The following is a 14731-nucleotide window of genomic DNA, read 5'->3' on the forward strand; positions in this document are numbered from 1 at the left end:
ATTTACAATTGACGGCGACAACAATCCGGAATCAATAGACTATACAGGTGCCAGCTAGTTTGGTCAGCATATTTAGAGATATGCAGACCCTGCGGTGTTACAGTACATATTTGAGAAGAGATTTATCACGCCTGATGAGGCGAGCGATAGCTTCTGAAGCTAGATAGATCACCATCTTGACTATCTGCATTTAGGACTGACTCTTATGCAAGATGGTCGCCGTTAATTAGTTACTTGCCAGAAGCTGGACATGGGAATTTTCTCCAAGAGACAACCGCCTGGGAGCCTCGCAGAATGCTATGTCTTGAATAATGTAGCCACCAGCAAAGGTGGCTAACAGTATCTGATAGTCAGTTTGATTAGCATATAGTGGTGTCAAGCTGCAAATAACCGTTTTGGTCACGGCACAGGGGTGAAATCGTTTAACATGAGAACAAAGATAGCCGATCCAGAGAGCATTCTGGCTCCTCCTTGATTGCCGCCCTCTGTCGCATCTTGAGCGGTGGATAACAATATGATAGATACCTAAAATGGAGATGGTTGGAAGTATTTATTATCAACATATAGCTATTCATTCATAATGTTTATACAAATTATTACCATTAACGAAAAAATGGCGATAACCAAAACAGACAACCTTTGTTATTGGAAATGGACTTTGGGCCAATGTTATGTAGCTCTACCGATAAGTTGATAATAAATCATAGCTTGCTCCGGGGTACCCAACTTCGGGTCCCCAGAACGTGCCCACCATGCGGCCGGCCGACGATCCAACACCAGTAGCGGTATCGCGAGGGCCCGCGCCGTCATGCTCCCGCCCCATGAATGGCCTCACTGGGGATGGACAGATTTTCACGTATGATTCCTTCTGCATTGACTCGAGCTCACGCAGGACGCTTTGTTTGTATTGGCACTTCCCTCAAGGATGCCACTGGACCTCGTCCCCGCCGGTGCCTTCTCCGTAGACTTGTTAAACCACGGGTTGGGGCGGGTTTTCAGGGCTAGCTGATCCGCCCACGCGGGTTTTGGGGTGGGTTACCTGAAAGTAAGGAAATGTAATCTAAATACAGTAGTATACCTATCACATATCTTGGCAATCAAGCGGGTTGCTCCGCCGGGCTCTGGGGCAGCCAAAAATGTTCCAAAACCCAAGGGATAATTAGAAGGTCTAACCCAACCCATTTCTTGGCGGTTTGGGGCGGGTTTCGTGGGGTGGGTTTAACCAAGTCTACTTCTCCGCAGCATTTTTTTCCTGTGTTTGGCTGTAATGCATAGGCTTAACCGTTTGCCGCACAGGTTGTAGAGGGGCAGTGCTGCCAGAGGTTTCCAGGATCAGATCCGTCGCGGTCTCCCCGCTTGTGGCTTAGCACTTGTCTTAGTCACCATTAGATAGATTTCTGGTCCTGTCCCGGGTACCATCCAATAAACAAGCATGCATCGCTTCATAAAGTATTGCAAAAGCAAACAAATTGACAAAAGCTAGGTGTATGTATACATTACTTCATCCATCTACCATATTGTGGCCGAACTCAAGATCAAACCTGCGATATTGGGTGTATGTAGCCGTACAGCGAGAAAGGGAGGGCTCTAAACCAACATGCGGGGCTAGGTCCTTTGCCATCAGCCTTACCTTTGATTTATGAATGGAAGTACCAACACCTTGAGCAAGAATGTACAGAACTGAACAGTCAATCAGCTGGGAATTAGTCGTCTCTCGTTTACCAGGGCGGCTCCTAGTGACCACCGCCTTAAATGTGGGTAGTGCTTGGCCTTTTGCTGGTGTCTACTTGTGATTGTGATTTTGCCGTCACGATCAACTCGGCGCTTCCTTAGCCCCACTACCGGTACAACATAGCCACCTTTGGCCTCAGTTGAAAGCCGGAGCTCGCTGCAACCGCCATGGTCTCCCCTCGCCTGGTCATTTTCCCCTTGTGGTTTCCCACCACTTTCTGAATACCTTCTGGAAAGATCAGACAACGGCAGAGTCGTCCCGAAACAGTGTATACCACGTTCTTAGTACGCTCGAAATGAGTCGAGCATCTGACATTGAAGGCCGCTTCTCTCGTGCAGAGCTAGACCAAACAGCCTCCATATGGTTTTTAGAGTGTTGTCGTCCTCAGGCACGCACTTTGTTTACTACACCCAACACTATACGGCCTGCTCTGACATCTTGTAGATTTGCTGCTCGTTCTCAAGCAATTGTACTCGCAGCGGCCAACTTCTAGAGCATGAGGTCAGAGACTGGCTCGACGAGAATGTATGGCTCCTTAACCTAAACATATGCCGACTTGGTTATTAACCTGCTCTACAGTCAACAGTAGACCTAGCAGAGCAGGATTATGGCCAAGTACGCTTACTGTAAGTCGTGATCTGTGCTATTCTTGACTCTATTGCTCAGGCACGACTAGCATGACATCCCCTGCCTCTCATGACGGTCGAGCCAAGTATCCTGAGGGAAATTTTGAAGACGTTTTTGGGGGAGTTATCAACAAACCCGCAACAGATGGGTTAGGCCTTGAAGATGAGACTATTCAGTATTTGTCGAAACTCTTAAACCTCCCGTGGCCACTATCAATTCTGACCGGATATTCGTCTGGGATTTTTACCAAATTTGGACATGAGAACGGGGCCGGGGGCCTGGACGGAGAAGGTATGATAACCGGCTCTTCACCATAGTATAGGCATTTTTTCGATTCTAGCCAGGGCAGGAATGGTGATTCAAACACCACACTCCACGCCAATCAAGTGCTTGCTAGCACTCTTCCACGACATCGAAAACAACCTCACAACATGCTTTTTGCACTCAGCTTTCCCCGCCCACCTTTTCCACTTTCGAGATTTGGTTCCTAAATTGCTCGCAAAGTCAAATCGACCGATGAATGTATTTCCTGTGGTTTTCCTCAAGATGTACAACGAATGCATCGAAGGCTACCAGAAGATCCAAGAGGGGAACATCGTGTTCCTCGAGGAAGCGATTGGTCAGACAGACTATTATCAATACAAGCCTAGTAGCGCCAGAATGCCCAGAGACATGATTAAAACCATTAACGGCATTTCATACGACCTCTCACGGTTTGAACAGTTCATTGATTTTGAATGCAGGCTCCATGGTTTTCTTATCGACCTGAGCAACTCGTCGCGATCAGAGTTTGAGTTATCAAGAGACCCAAACAACAGCAGGAAGCTTGCAGAATGGCTCCAGTTCATTGGTTGTGTGGCTCTAGGCCATAAACAAGCGGTTAGCTCCTACCGACAGAGGGTTCAAGCCCAGAACATGGTTGTATGTCCCTATTTATATGTTATGATGGACATACCGTCTACTAATCTCTATTTACATAGCTATATAGCATGGTATCCCAAGCCGAGAGCCGTCTAAATTACCAGGTTGCCGCATCCACAAAACAGGATAGCTCAGATATGAGAGCTGTTGCTCTGCTTACCATGCTCTTCCTCCCCGGGACTTTTATCGCGGTATGACAACATGTTGATCGCACTTGCATCAGTACCTTTGGCAACTAACACTGCTCAGAGCTTCTTTAGTGCCGGTCTGGTTGCGACCAATCCCGGCAGTACTCCCACGACGAACAAATATCTATGGATATACTGGGTGATAACTGTTCCCCTCACTATTATCGTTATTCTGATTTGGAAGTGCTGGTCGAGAAAGCAGGCTGGAGGGACAAATAACTTGCTTTGGAGTATTGAGTCTAGTGATCCTCGTTACTCGCCGAAGGTAAGTGAAAAGCGGGATGTTTAAAATAACCCGTCAAAGTGGTTTATCGCACGAATCTTGTACACGAGATCTGTAACATGGCGGATACGCTCAAAGGGGAAATAGTATAAGGAAGCTGTATCAACTACACAAACATGGCCTCCTAAGGATCGGACGCCATATGATGAATGAATATCTATTTCGTTGATTATAGATCTCTTTATTGCTTACTATAGATCACGGTATGTTGAGGAGTCAGATCTTTAGCTGTTAGAGATTAGGCCCCCTTACAATTTTTCTGGTGGCCAACAATTCGATTCCAGGTACCATGCTCGCGATAAGCGGTCATACGATATTTTCATATGACATCTTTATTCGCTCAGTACGGATGGAAGTTAGCGTTGTGCAAAAAGCCATCCCTGAACAACGTAATAGACAATGCCAGTTTCTAGATGTTCCCTCTATATTGCGAGGTACTCAAGCATAATTGCAAGCATAGTTCGCCGAGTCAAAGTTGAACCGGGACATGTCACAGGCTATGGCCTGGATCTTGGTTGTCGGCCATGCCCTCAACCTGGTTCTAAATAAGGTTTCTGCAACATCAGTGTACAGCTTCGGAAATTGCGGCCTCGAAGCTTAGGAAAGGAGATCCGTCCTCATAACTTTGGAAAAGGGATCCGTCGGCATACAGGTCCGGGAAGTCAGAAAGGTTGATAAAGGGAGGAGGAAGATATCTGCGTTTCTATCTTTTGTTTCTTTCTCTAAGCTTGTGATACTCGTTTATACAGGACAGCCAGTTGAAAATAATACTGCCTACACCCGTTACAGGACACTTGAAGCGTTCGGGAATTACAATTAGTCGGCTCCAGTCTTTGCAGCCTCGAGGGCCTTTGTACGGGCGTGGGCAAGGTTAGCGGCTTTGTCTGCGCCTATTAGGGGTGCACTCGGTGCGGGTTGGGTACAACCTGCAGGGTTAGACATCTGCCCGCGTGGGTTTGCGGGTTCTAGATAAGTAACCCGCACTGCACTGCAACCTGTACTACTAGATCTGCGGGCCACTGCACAGGTTAAAAATACATAGAAGTACATAATTTTCACAACTTTCACAATATTATACATATCTATGATATTTTATGCAGTTTTGTGAATTTTTGTGAATTTTTATGTATTTTTTCTACCCGCGCGGTTGGCCCGCAAACCCGCACGCGTTCCCCTATTAAAACCCACAACCCGCGCGGACTGCCAATTTTGCGACCCTCACCGCGCCGCTGCGGGTTGACAACCCTAGCGCCTATAGACTCGCGTTGGTTAGCCCGCAATTGCTAGTAAGTATACGGAGCAGAACGAACCTGATGCCAGCTGCACCAGGGTAAGTTTCAAAGGCTTTCTCAGAAGGGTAGCCATATCAGATAGTGAGTGTTATATGACAATTTGGGTGTTTTTGCTCAAATGAAGCGATGCGGGGCTGAGTTGGAGATGATGCCACCAGTGATCCTTACCACTTTAGTATCCTGCTTATCTCCGGCGTTATCGCGTGGAGATAGTTCTGACTTAATCATTTGCCTTACAAGCTTTCTTATTGGCGGATGCGTAGTAGCAGAAAGAGATCTCGTGGCATAGTTATGCTTGCTGACCTCGGACAGGCATCTAGATTTCTTCCGGCTTCTGTTCGCATCATTCTTGCCAGAGCTGCTTTTGATAGTATCATGCGGCAATTAACTGAAATATTTTTACGCACAGTGATTGCAATTGTCCCACTCGCGTCCTGGGTCGCGGGCGAACCTGTCCAGTACTGCCGGTTCGGCCATGAAGATAAACCCGATGCTACCGTCGATTTTTGCTTGGGCATTACCACGTACTACAATGCCTCTTCAGAAAGCCACGATATGTATAGGTGTATGCGGGTTACGAGAAGCTCAGTGCTCGGGTGGACCGCAGTCGGCACCGGCTCAGTGATGGCGGGCTCCTTGATGTTCATAATCTACGGCGATCCTTTTTCTTCAGAGCATGCAGCACCGACCGTGAGCCTTCGGACAATCGATGGTCACCACCAGCCCAAGCTCGTCTCTCAAGCCGATATGGAGGGGGCAGATCTTCGCCTCTTGCAACCCGATTGGGTTTCCGTCAACTCCACCGAGACTGACGACGAAAGACTTGACTCCAAACGAGACTCGGTTTCTGTCGCGAAGGTAGCCATTATGTGTTATTCGTGCGGGAAATGGCATGGTGCCCCAATATCTGCAGATGCTGCAGCCCAACCCTGGATCTGGGCGTGGAACAATTTCCAAGAATTTGACAGTTACTGTTGCAATTCTGCGAAGTTCAATTGGGTTATGAAGTATGATTGATTGTTGTGTTGTTTTGAAGCTCGCTAGTGATATCATTTGTCATTCTGCCCGACGACCGACCGCCTGGGTCACGGGCTATCATCCAGGCCATGATTGGGATGTGGCAACAGTTACACCGAAGATGTACACCTGAAAATGCACGAGCATCATGCAGAGGATGGTGGCTGGGGACGATTCTACGTCGATATGGCACGCTCTACCAGCAAAGACAACTCCGCGCCTTCAATTCCCCCGATTCGGCCCGGTATCACAGCACTCGGTGTCTCGGATATACCTGGCGGATGGTCATGGTTGAACCCGACGGTACACATCCACGGCTTCCTCATGAGTGCTGCTTTCCTGATTCTCTACCCAGCCGGTTTAGTTGCAATGTGGTCAGGGTCATCCATGTCTTTCAAGTACCATTGGATAATACAGCTTCTTGCTTCATTATTTGTCTTGATTGGTGGGGCTATAGGGCTCATTCGGGCACATAAGATCGATTCCTTTCATCATTTCATTGGCCTTACGGGGGTTGTTTGCAGTAACATTCAAATTGCTCTCGGCTGGCGTCACCACGTCGTCTTTGTACGAATACAGCGACGTCAATGGGCTTCTCACGTTGGCTTGGGCGCATATTTCTTCTGCTCGGCTGGACGAACGTCATTACCGGACTGCTTCTTACCGGTCACGGCTGGTCCCTCGTCCCCTTGGCTGCAAGCTTCATCTCCGTAATAGCACTTGCCTTGGTCGCCTGGGTCTGGTATGCCACGCATCAGTGTAAGCAGCGTGAGATTCGCCCCGACTGGGAAGGAGAGGATAGCCCTTTCTCCTTGCAGCCTACAAGGGACGATTACTTTGCCGTGGCTGCGGATGATGACGATGAGCATGATTTACGGTTTAGCAGCGACCACTCGACTCCCGTCAAGATAAGGAAGGAAGACGCAGATCTAAGATAAGCACAAGTAAAATGCAAGTCATGATCAATTTCGGTATCTCTCGATTCCGTTCACATGAGGCGCCACTCAATCCGACTCTTGGCTCAGCGCCAATGCTCTAGAACATGATCACACTTCCCGACTAAAAATTACGCTCGTACTTAATCCGGAAGAAAATTCGTTATAAATGCAACTTGCACAGCAGCAAATCTACCGACAGACGAAGTCAGTTTGAGAACAACAACGGAGGACCCGGGGCTCACCTACGCCGTCGAAGCCGCAAACACCTCGACCCGCCGCGCCTTCGCCAGGAGCCCTAGTATAACAGAGAAGGCGATGTTATAAATGATGATAATAATCAGCCGTGTAATCATATTCTTGATCAGATAAAGTGCAATCATCGAACTCGCTGGTATAACCGACGACGTAATCGTGCTCGCGATCCTTGTCGCGCGCTTAACCTTCTTATCGTCATACGTAACGATTCCCATCTCTATATCCCTGTCGTTCTATATTTATATAATCAATTAGTTCTAAATCAGACAGAGCAATCATCACAATCCCAAGACATAGATAGAGACGAAACATACCGTCCGCCTCCATCCCACCCACTCATGGAAAGCCGGAATGACACTCTGAATCACCCACTTCGTAAAGTGATCTACATTCTCATACCTCCCCAACAGCGTAACCAGATCGTCGGCATTCTCATCGCGCTCGCCAAACCACTGGTCGAACTCGGCGCCGGTCTTGCAGAACGCCCACTCTCGGAGCCACGAGCGCAGTAACTCCCGGTCGTTCTCGTGCGGTGCTGCCAGCTGCAGGATTGAGGCATATTGGAGAACTGCGGCGTCTAAGTATCATAAGTCAGAAGATGTATACTAAATCGGTGCCCCCACGGACCTAGGTAGGTAGCCCCGGCTGCCAGGCTGGGAAAGGAGAGCCTGGATGTGAGCGGACCAGAGCGTAGGTACCTACTAACTACCCTAGATAGGTGGTGTAAGGTACCTAGCTTATACTAGATATCTAGATAGGTACTTACTATACGCCTCCAACAAACCTCTCAACTCAATAAATTTTTTCCACTGCTCGGACGGCGGAAACTGGCTGTCCTTGAGGTACCTCACTGAGGACGCGAACTTCTCGCGGTCTGTATCGCCCGAGGTGGCGTCGTCTTCAATAATCTCTTGCAACTCGGCTTCAGCGTTTACGATCTCGGCTTGGTAGTAGAGGAGGTTCTTTGCATTCAGGTGTCGGAAGGACCGGAATATCGAGAGGCCTTTATCTTTGTACATTAGGCTTGCTAGGTCAGAGTAGCCGGGGTTTCTTGGTTTTGATGATGGGGATGGAGATGGGGATTCTGTGGGGAGGTCCGGGGCGGGCATGGGGATGGGCATGCAGGTTGATTTGGCAGGGATCTGCTTGAGGGGGTAAGAGTATGGGGATGTTGTGTTATCTACTGTGTGAATTTGGGCCATTTTGATGAGTAGAATGGTACGTTGATGCATGGTAGGTAGATTGGGCAGGAATTCGATCGACTCTTATATGGTCTACTCTCGTGCTGGACGAATGGGACAGGAACAGTGGGGGGAATGTACTATGATCTTGAGATGCAGCTCCAAGGCTTACTTCCCGCACATGCTGCAGAATATGCCTGGTCTTCTAGCCTTGACAGCTGGCATGGCTCCATGCAGTAGTTTAGCCTCTAGGGCTTGCTCTCGTCTACCGTAATTCGGTGGGGTAGGTGCACCAATTTTCTGGCCTGAAGCCTTTTCTCGAGCCTGGCTATGCTCTGTTCATGCTTGGGCTCAACCTGATGGTCATACTCTTGTCCCCTTTTTCGAGCCTTAGCCTGGTAGCCTACTAGAGCATAATGCGTATAGCGGATACTCTCTAGGCGGAATTGAATAGACAAAAGGAAAATCCTTCCAAAATTTTCGCACTCTCCTAGGAGGGCACATCTTCGTATAGACATCTCAAACCGTGCGAGTTCAATAACAAACGAAAGCGGTACAATAGGCAAATCCAAGTATAAGCACCCTTAACGTCGTAATCGTAGCCTTTCACGGATATCCTTATCCTCCTTCCAGAATTCGTATCCCTTGATGGTCATTCTTCCGAGTAGCATATCAAACTGGCTATCCTTTATGACCACAAATTGCGTCCGGTAGGGCCTCACTCCCTTGTATATCTGCCAAGTCACGTCAACAATCCCAAGCGGCATCACAACATCCCCGTTCGGTATCTCCACCTTCGACCCGAAATAGGGTTCCATGGTGAGGTCCAGGTCTTGCTGGATCGCATCTGAGATTGCGTCGATGTTTCTCTTGGGGTTGAAGTCGAGTAGAACGCGCCTGTAGAGCTTCCTCTCTCGCGCCTGGTCGTAGACTATAGTATGGTAGGAGAATATGCGCTCCGGAATGGGTGTTGTGGGGCTAGTATTGAACTCAAGAATTGCGCATGCGTTGAGATCTCTCGGGATAGAACCATGGCTATCGGGAGATGAATATATATATGGGACACAGAGGTCGTGAGTGTCTATCCCATGGGATTCCCTAACCCTCTGGTGGCCACGCTCATTATATGCATGCGCGTAATCTGACCTTTCGAAATAATTGTGATTGGGATAGTCATCATCACTCTTTTTGTTGTGGCGACACCAAGGCACGAAAACCCAAGCGAGATTCTTGCATAATCGTAGTAGAGGCATCTAAAGAAGTTTGCGCAAAAAAAACAATAAATTAGCAAAGTGCCTTTTCACAGAAATGGTGAGAAGAACGATGAAATAGAAGCAGAAGCGTCAAAGGGTTGAGTACCACTATTTTGATAAACTTCCGTACGTATAGAGATAATTACTGGATTGTCAGTTAGTCAGTTCGTATCTACTCCGTCCAGACAGTCGCAGCCTAAAATAAGGAAGAATCAATACAAGTCCTTTAAATACCGCTCCACGATTGGTGACTGAGTGCTCACCATTAAACAAAACATAAGAGCCTCCTTTCGTGCGGCTGAAATAAGCTGCTCTTGATAACAGCAAAGGTTCAGAGTATATCGATCGTTCGTTTCGCTGCAGTAGAAGGGTGCTGCGATGAAAGTGGGCAAAAGAGTCTGCCCTGCAGGAAGCCCCTCAATAATGAGTATATTGAATTGCCGTTAATTGTGGCCAAATTGGTAGATTAGCTTGGAATATTACATTGCATCAGGCGCCCAACAGCCCGACAGAGTAGCTCGCGGGCAGAGCAGAAAAAGCAACAACACCAACACTTAGAAGCGTGTGATTGAATGACAAAATATGCAGTCATCTGTTCGAAGCCATGTTGGGGTGGTTAAAGGCAGGGATTTGATCCTTCTCAGGTTCGCCGTGCAATGTCTTGTGGGAAAAGGGTGGGGGCAAGAAATTAGCCTTGTGGGTGATGCGGCAGCGGTAAGACAGAAAGGCACATAGAGGGTTCTAATGTCTAATGGAGGGGTGTGTGACCAGAAGGATGCGAGGCTTAAAGGTGGTGAGGTGAGGGTGAGCTCAGAATTTGACAGAAGGCTGAGAGCGACAGAGTACGTGCAGCCACCTCTCCTTCCCATCCTCTGTGATGTCAAGGACGAGGTAGGCGGTGTCATAGCAATCATCCTCGCCATCCTCTTACCCTCAAGGCACGAAATGCTTCAGGTATTTAAAGTCAAGTAAGGTTTCGAAATCTGTATTATCCCCAATGTTCGCCACGTTCTGATGCAGCAGACTGGTACTTGTACTAAATATCTGGGTGACCATTATATAATAAAATGACTCTCAACGAACCGAAGACACTAACTCCTATTCTAAGCCGCTCTGTCTTTCTTTATTTTGTTGAATTCGGCGTCATTCTGCTTCGCTATCTTCCGTCTTTCCTCCTCAAGCTTTCGCGCTTCCGCCTGTCGTTTCTCTTTGTCTAGAATTCATACAATCAGTATGTACGGTTCTAATATATGTGCCGCTACTGTACATGCATATCCACTCGCCGGAAACCGCCGAGGCGACAGAGACTACAGTGAATCAAGGAGAGGTCACTACTAACCGTCACGGCCTTTGTAATGGTAAACGGAAGGAGCTGCCTTGTAAAGCTCCGGTCCGGAATCGCTAGGTAGCCTAAATTTTCCCTTCCAACTCTTCCCGAGCAGGACCTGGAATCCACCAGAGAGAGATCCGCTCTCACTGCTGGAAACGTAGAAAGGAGCGACATCTGTCCACCCATCATTTGCCGGCCCTAACAGCAACTCCACCATGCTGTCGACAGTGTATGAGACGTCATGAGAGTCGCGAAGCGTAGTGAACGAGTGGAATGGGGTATTTTCCAAGTTGAGGTGCTCTGACCACTGCCGCGCAATGATGTTCCCCTCAAGGGTGTCGTCGATGGCAGCGTTGAGTGAAGCTTCCTCTTTCCCACCGTCGGGGTTCCTGGCCTTAATTTTGATTTTGTCTCGTTGCTGGTAGGGGAAGGTTTGAGGTCAGTAAGTTCTCATCAAGCAATTCAGATCAAGTTCGTTTTGTAGGTGCCATTACTAAGCTCCCCAATATCTGCAGGCAGTACTTCGGACATACCATGATGATCTCCACTGTAGGCTGTACCCTTCCCAAGTGTCAAAAGTTCTGCTTCTCAATGTGGACCGCGCTGAGCTCTTTGTAGCAAAACATGGTCCTCGACCCGACTAGAATAGCAAATGATGGCCTTCATATCTGTCATTAAGAGAGCGGTTGGGTATCAAATTCTGTTGAGCCGCATCGGGCGTATGTACAGTTGTGTGGAGGGTAGCACTCAACTTCAATCACAGCGTGTTTGCTTCGTGCAATATCGTGTGTGGTTGATGCTAACAGGGATGGTCTGTCGTGCCCGACAAGGCTATCCTCGGTGGTGTGTGATCGATCTCTGTGGGCGTAAAGCCCTACCGCCATCGGGATAATAATTCGACATCCCTTCGGTGCCGCTGGAAACGATATTAGTGGTGGGAAACGCAGATGAACCTCAGTTTATTGCGGGAGGAGTGCCTTGACTCATTACTGGGACACCTGAAGGCTAACGGGTGGAGCTGGTCTATAGAAACCATCACCGTAGCCACCTGTGAAATGAGGCGTTTCTCTGACCATCACCATAGGTACCTTTCCCCCCAAGGAGCGGCCCGGTACGCAATGAGGAGACAGGGAGGGGGTGGGTTAAAATTGGCGCGGAACAGAAAAAGAAACATGATTTGCGTACTGTGTCAGAAAGTGGAACTCGCATGAACAAGATTGTCTAGTGTGATCGAAAGTGATGATACACTGAAGCGCCCAGGCTATGTATGCCGGCCAATGAAAATAAATCATTTAGATTGCAATTCCAAGTGGACAAATAAATAATACAGGCAAATAAAGTATCCACCATGGCAGTTCGCCAGATACATAAGAATCCCGCACCTTCTGGTCTTGTCCTTTATGCGTAACGCATTTCTTTCCATCGGCACCCAAAAAATCAGCCGAACGCTTCTCACTAATGCAAAGTCATGACTCGTCCATCTTATTGTAGAATCTGCATTAGCCCTACCAGAACTGTTGGCCACGTTATTGCTTTAGCGCTGCTTGTTCCAAGTGGTGAGTCAAGTCGGATCCCGGCTTCAAGATTTTGTACTTCCATATAGTGCCCCAGCTGATCAAAACGTCATATCGAGGCATATCGACTACGCAGAAGTCCGATTTATATGTCTTGAACCCGTTCTTAAATTGCCAGTTCAGTCCTCGCACCATCCCTTTAGCCTTGACCCGTGATCCACCGATTCCCTCAATTTCGGCATCAAGAGGTTCCAAAACAACTTTGCCACCTTTGTTGAGCCTTTTAAAGTGCCTTAAAGCCATGAGATTGGGGCCTTCGTTTCCGGTGTCCACCGTTGCGACCATCTGTATAGCGTTATCAGGATTGCCCCCGGGACGCTGCACGAGGATAGGGGCTCTGGTGAGGTTCCCGCGATCCGTCGAAGATTTATATAAGCTTCCGCGGTTTGCCGTAGAAGAAGGCTCAGGTGCTTTGATGTGCCCTAACCCTATGGGGCTGCTGCCCGACAGATGAGAGGATCCAATAGACAAGTTCGTGAGTCCAACCAATGGCTCGGCATCTCTGTTGACAGGACTCGCATCGCGACGGACACTATCCCAAGACCCAGTTTCTGCCGTATACCTAGAGCGCATCTGGCCTGCACCATTATGGTGGGGGTTTGAGCCATTGCCTCGCCAGTGACGAGGGACCACTTTCATTAACTTGCTCCAAATATTACTTGGTAACTTGTGAAGAGCTTTGTAGGTGACTCTCACACGCGACACACTCTCGCTGCACCCTGCGGCAACTTGACCCGTCAGTCAACTACAGCAAGCAGAAGAGGGCTCCTTCCCTAACGTTATCATATCAGGGTAACTCACGAGCCATGGCCTGTGCTAGTCAACCTTTCCTTCACAAATTCCAATCTTCCGCCAACTCTGAGCCCTCGCAATCTGAAGCGGCGGGAGGAGGGGAAAAGGTTGGGTGAAGTGATGGAGTTATCGTATCAAGTGCTCGGAACACGACAGCGGTGGTGAATACCTAAAGACTCAATTATGATCATCGTCCTCTCGATAAAGGATCCAGTGTAATAAATATAGCTCAGATAGATCGCACCAGCCACCTGTATTCTGTCGAAGAAATGTGCTGATCCAGATAGTCCACTTACGTTTGTGTTGGACAGCGAAGGAATTCAGATGAGAGGCGATGATGCTCGCTGAGGCGGTCACGAAACGGGCTCAGACGTTAGGTCGTTGGCAATTAATAGCTCTCCTTAGTGTGGCAATGCAAGGCTGAGATCCCAGGGGTCTGGAAAAGCTTTGTTGTAAGATATTCGTCTGCAGGGTGGCCCGGTGTAGGGTCATTCAAAAGTAGGGATGATAAAGGGCTAATGTTTAAGAAGGAAAGGTTGAGGAATGATGAGTCCGAGCAGTGACGGAAGTTTCTATGAACAGAGGGCCCTGTATTAATCGAGCGCCGAGTTGCCAATGAGCGTTATGAGGGAGGGGGCCCACTAGCAAGTACTGCGGCCAACTTCAGCACGCTCATCCAAATATTATTTCCTTCACCTCGGACGAGACCTGCACTCCTTTAAGACTCGCCTAAAATGTTATTTTCCGGTCTCAAATATCAGTGTAGCCCAAGGGCTCAGAAATCTGTGCACAGCCTCCCAGTGAGTGCTAAAGGTTCAACTGGCAGAAGTGATTCGAGAAGCACCACTTAAAGCATGTGTTCTCGAGAATAATTACCGTTAATGTTATGACAACGAGTCAACTGGCGTCCTCCCTGCTCCATCAATGTCAGGGCTGTGCAAACCACTCTGCATCGTCCTTTACCAATCTTGAGGGGTACTTGGCCGATCAGTCATCAGGGCGCTGGGACCGGGCACAAGAACTCCGAGTCGCCAACCCACAGATATTGCGCCTCTTCTTGTAGCATTCATGCTTGCTTTTGTATGCTGGGCTTTCTGGGGGTATTGGTTGCGTGCTCTTGCGTTGTGAGGAGTTCAAACGGCCTGGCTGCCTCAGGCTACTTAATGTGGTCATGTGGAAAGGGACGGATGTTGTGGAAAGGGATGGACGATTGTCATTATTGGATGGCCAACGTGGCCGCCTATCTATACCTAGCTTACTAAATGATGACTAAGCGAGCTCGACCCCTAGGGGCAGGCGGTTAAGGGGACAGTATGCCCCGACATCTGTCGGGGCATACTGTAATCCA

General features: G+C 48.5%; 4 protein-coding genes across 4 annotated transcripts, besides 1 other annotated feature; 1 reads left to right on the forward strand and 3 right to left on the reverse strand.

Moving 5' to 3' along the window:
* Positions 1 to 14731: part of a sequence feature (contig 1.45 1..83158(-1)) that runs on past the window's edge.
* On the forward strand, positions 1671 to 6998 carry ANIA_02620 (uncharacterized protein; the record flags this gene model as incomplete). The annotated part of the gene is made up of 14 exons (XM_655132.1): positions 1671 to 1754; positions 2177 to 2257; positions 2312 to 2358; positions 2409 to 2650; positions 2682 to 3280; positions 3340 to 3471; positions 3530 to 3733; positions 3949 to 3954; positions 4501 to 4621; positions 5025 to 5037; positions 5072 to 5081; positions 5356 to 6050; positions 6171 to 6583; positions 6640 to 6998. The coding sequence occupies 14 exons, from the start codon at positions 1671 to 1673 to the stop codon at positions 6996 to 6998; spliced, it is 3006 nt and encodes a 1001-aa protein (XP_660224.1).
* Positions 7241 to 8455, reverse strand: ANIA_02619 (uncharacterized protein; the record flags this gene model as incomplete). The annotated part of the gene is made up of 3 exons (XM_655131.1): positions 7241 to 7486; positions 7568 to 7830; positions 8020 to 8455. The coding sequence occupies 3 exons, from the start codon at positions 8453 to 8455 to the stop codon at positions 7241 to 7243; spliced, it is 945 nt and encodes a 314-aa protein (XP_660223.1).
* ANIA_02618 (uncharacterized protein) lies at positions 10791 to 11553 on the reverse strand (the record flags this gene model as incomplete). The annotated part of the gene is made up of 3 exons (XM_655130.1): positions 10791 to 10900; positions 11027 to 11435; positions 11551 to 11553. 3 exons carry the CDS (start codon positions 11551 to 11553, stop codon positions 10791 to 10793), a joined length of 522 nt encoding a protein of 173 aa, XP_660222.1.
* ANIA_02617 (retropepsin-like aspartic protease) lies at positions 12307 to 13399 on the reverse strand (the record flags this gene model as incomplete). The annotated part of the gene is made up of 2 exons (XM_655129.2): positions 12307 to 13310; positions 13393 to 13399. The coding sequence occupies 2 exons, from the start codon at positions 13397 to 13399 to the stop codon at positions 12544 to 12546; spliced, it is 774 nt and encodes a 257-aa protein (XP_660221.1). The 3' UTR covers positions 12307 to 12543.

The sequence above is a fragment of the Aspergillus nidulans genome, chromosome VI (genome assembly GCF_000011425.1).
Source record: "Aspergillus nidulans FGSC A4 chromosome VI".
In the NCBI taxonomy this organism is placed as follows: domain Eukaryota; kingdom Fungi; phylum Ascomycota; class Eurotiomycetes; order Eurotiales; family Aspergillaceae; genus Aspergillus; species Aspergillus nidulans.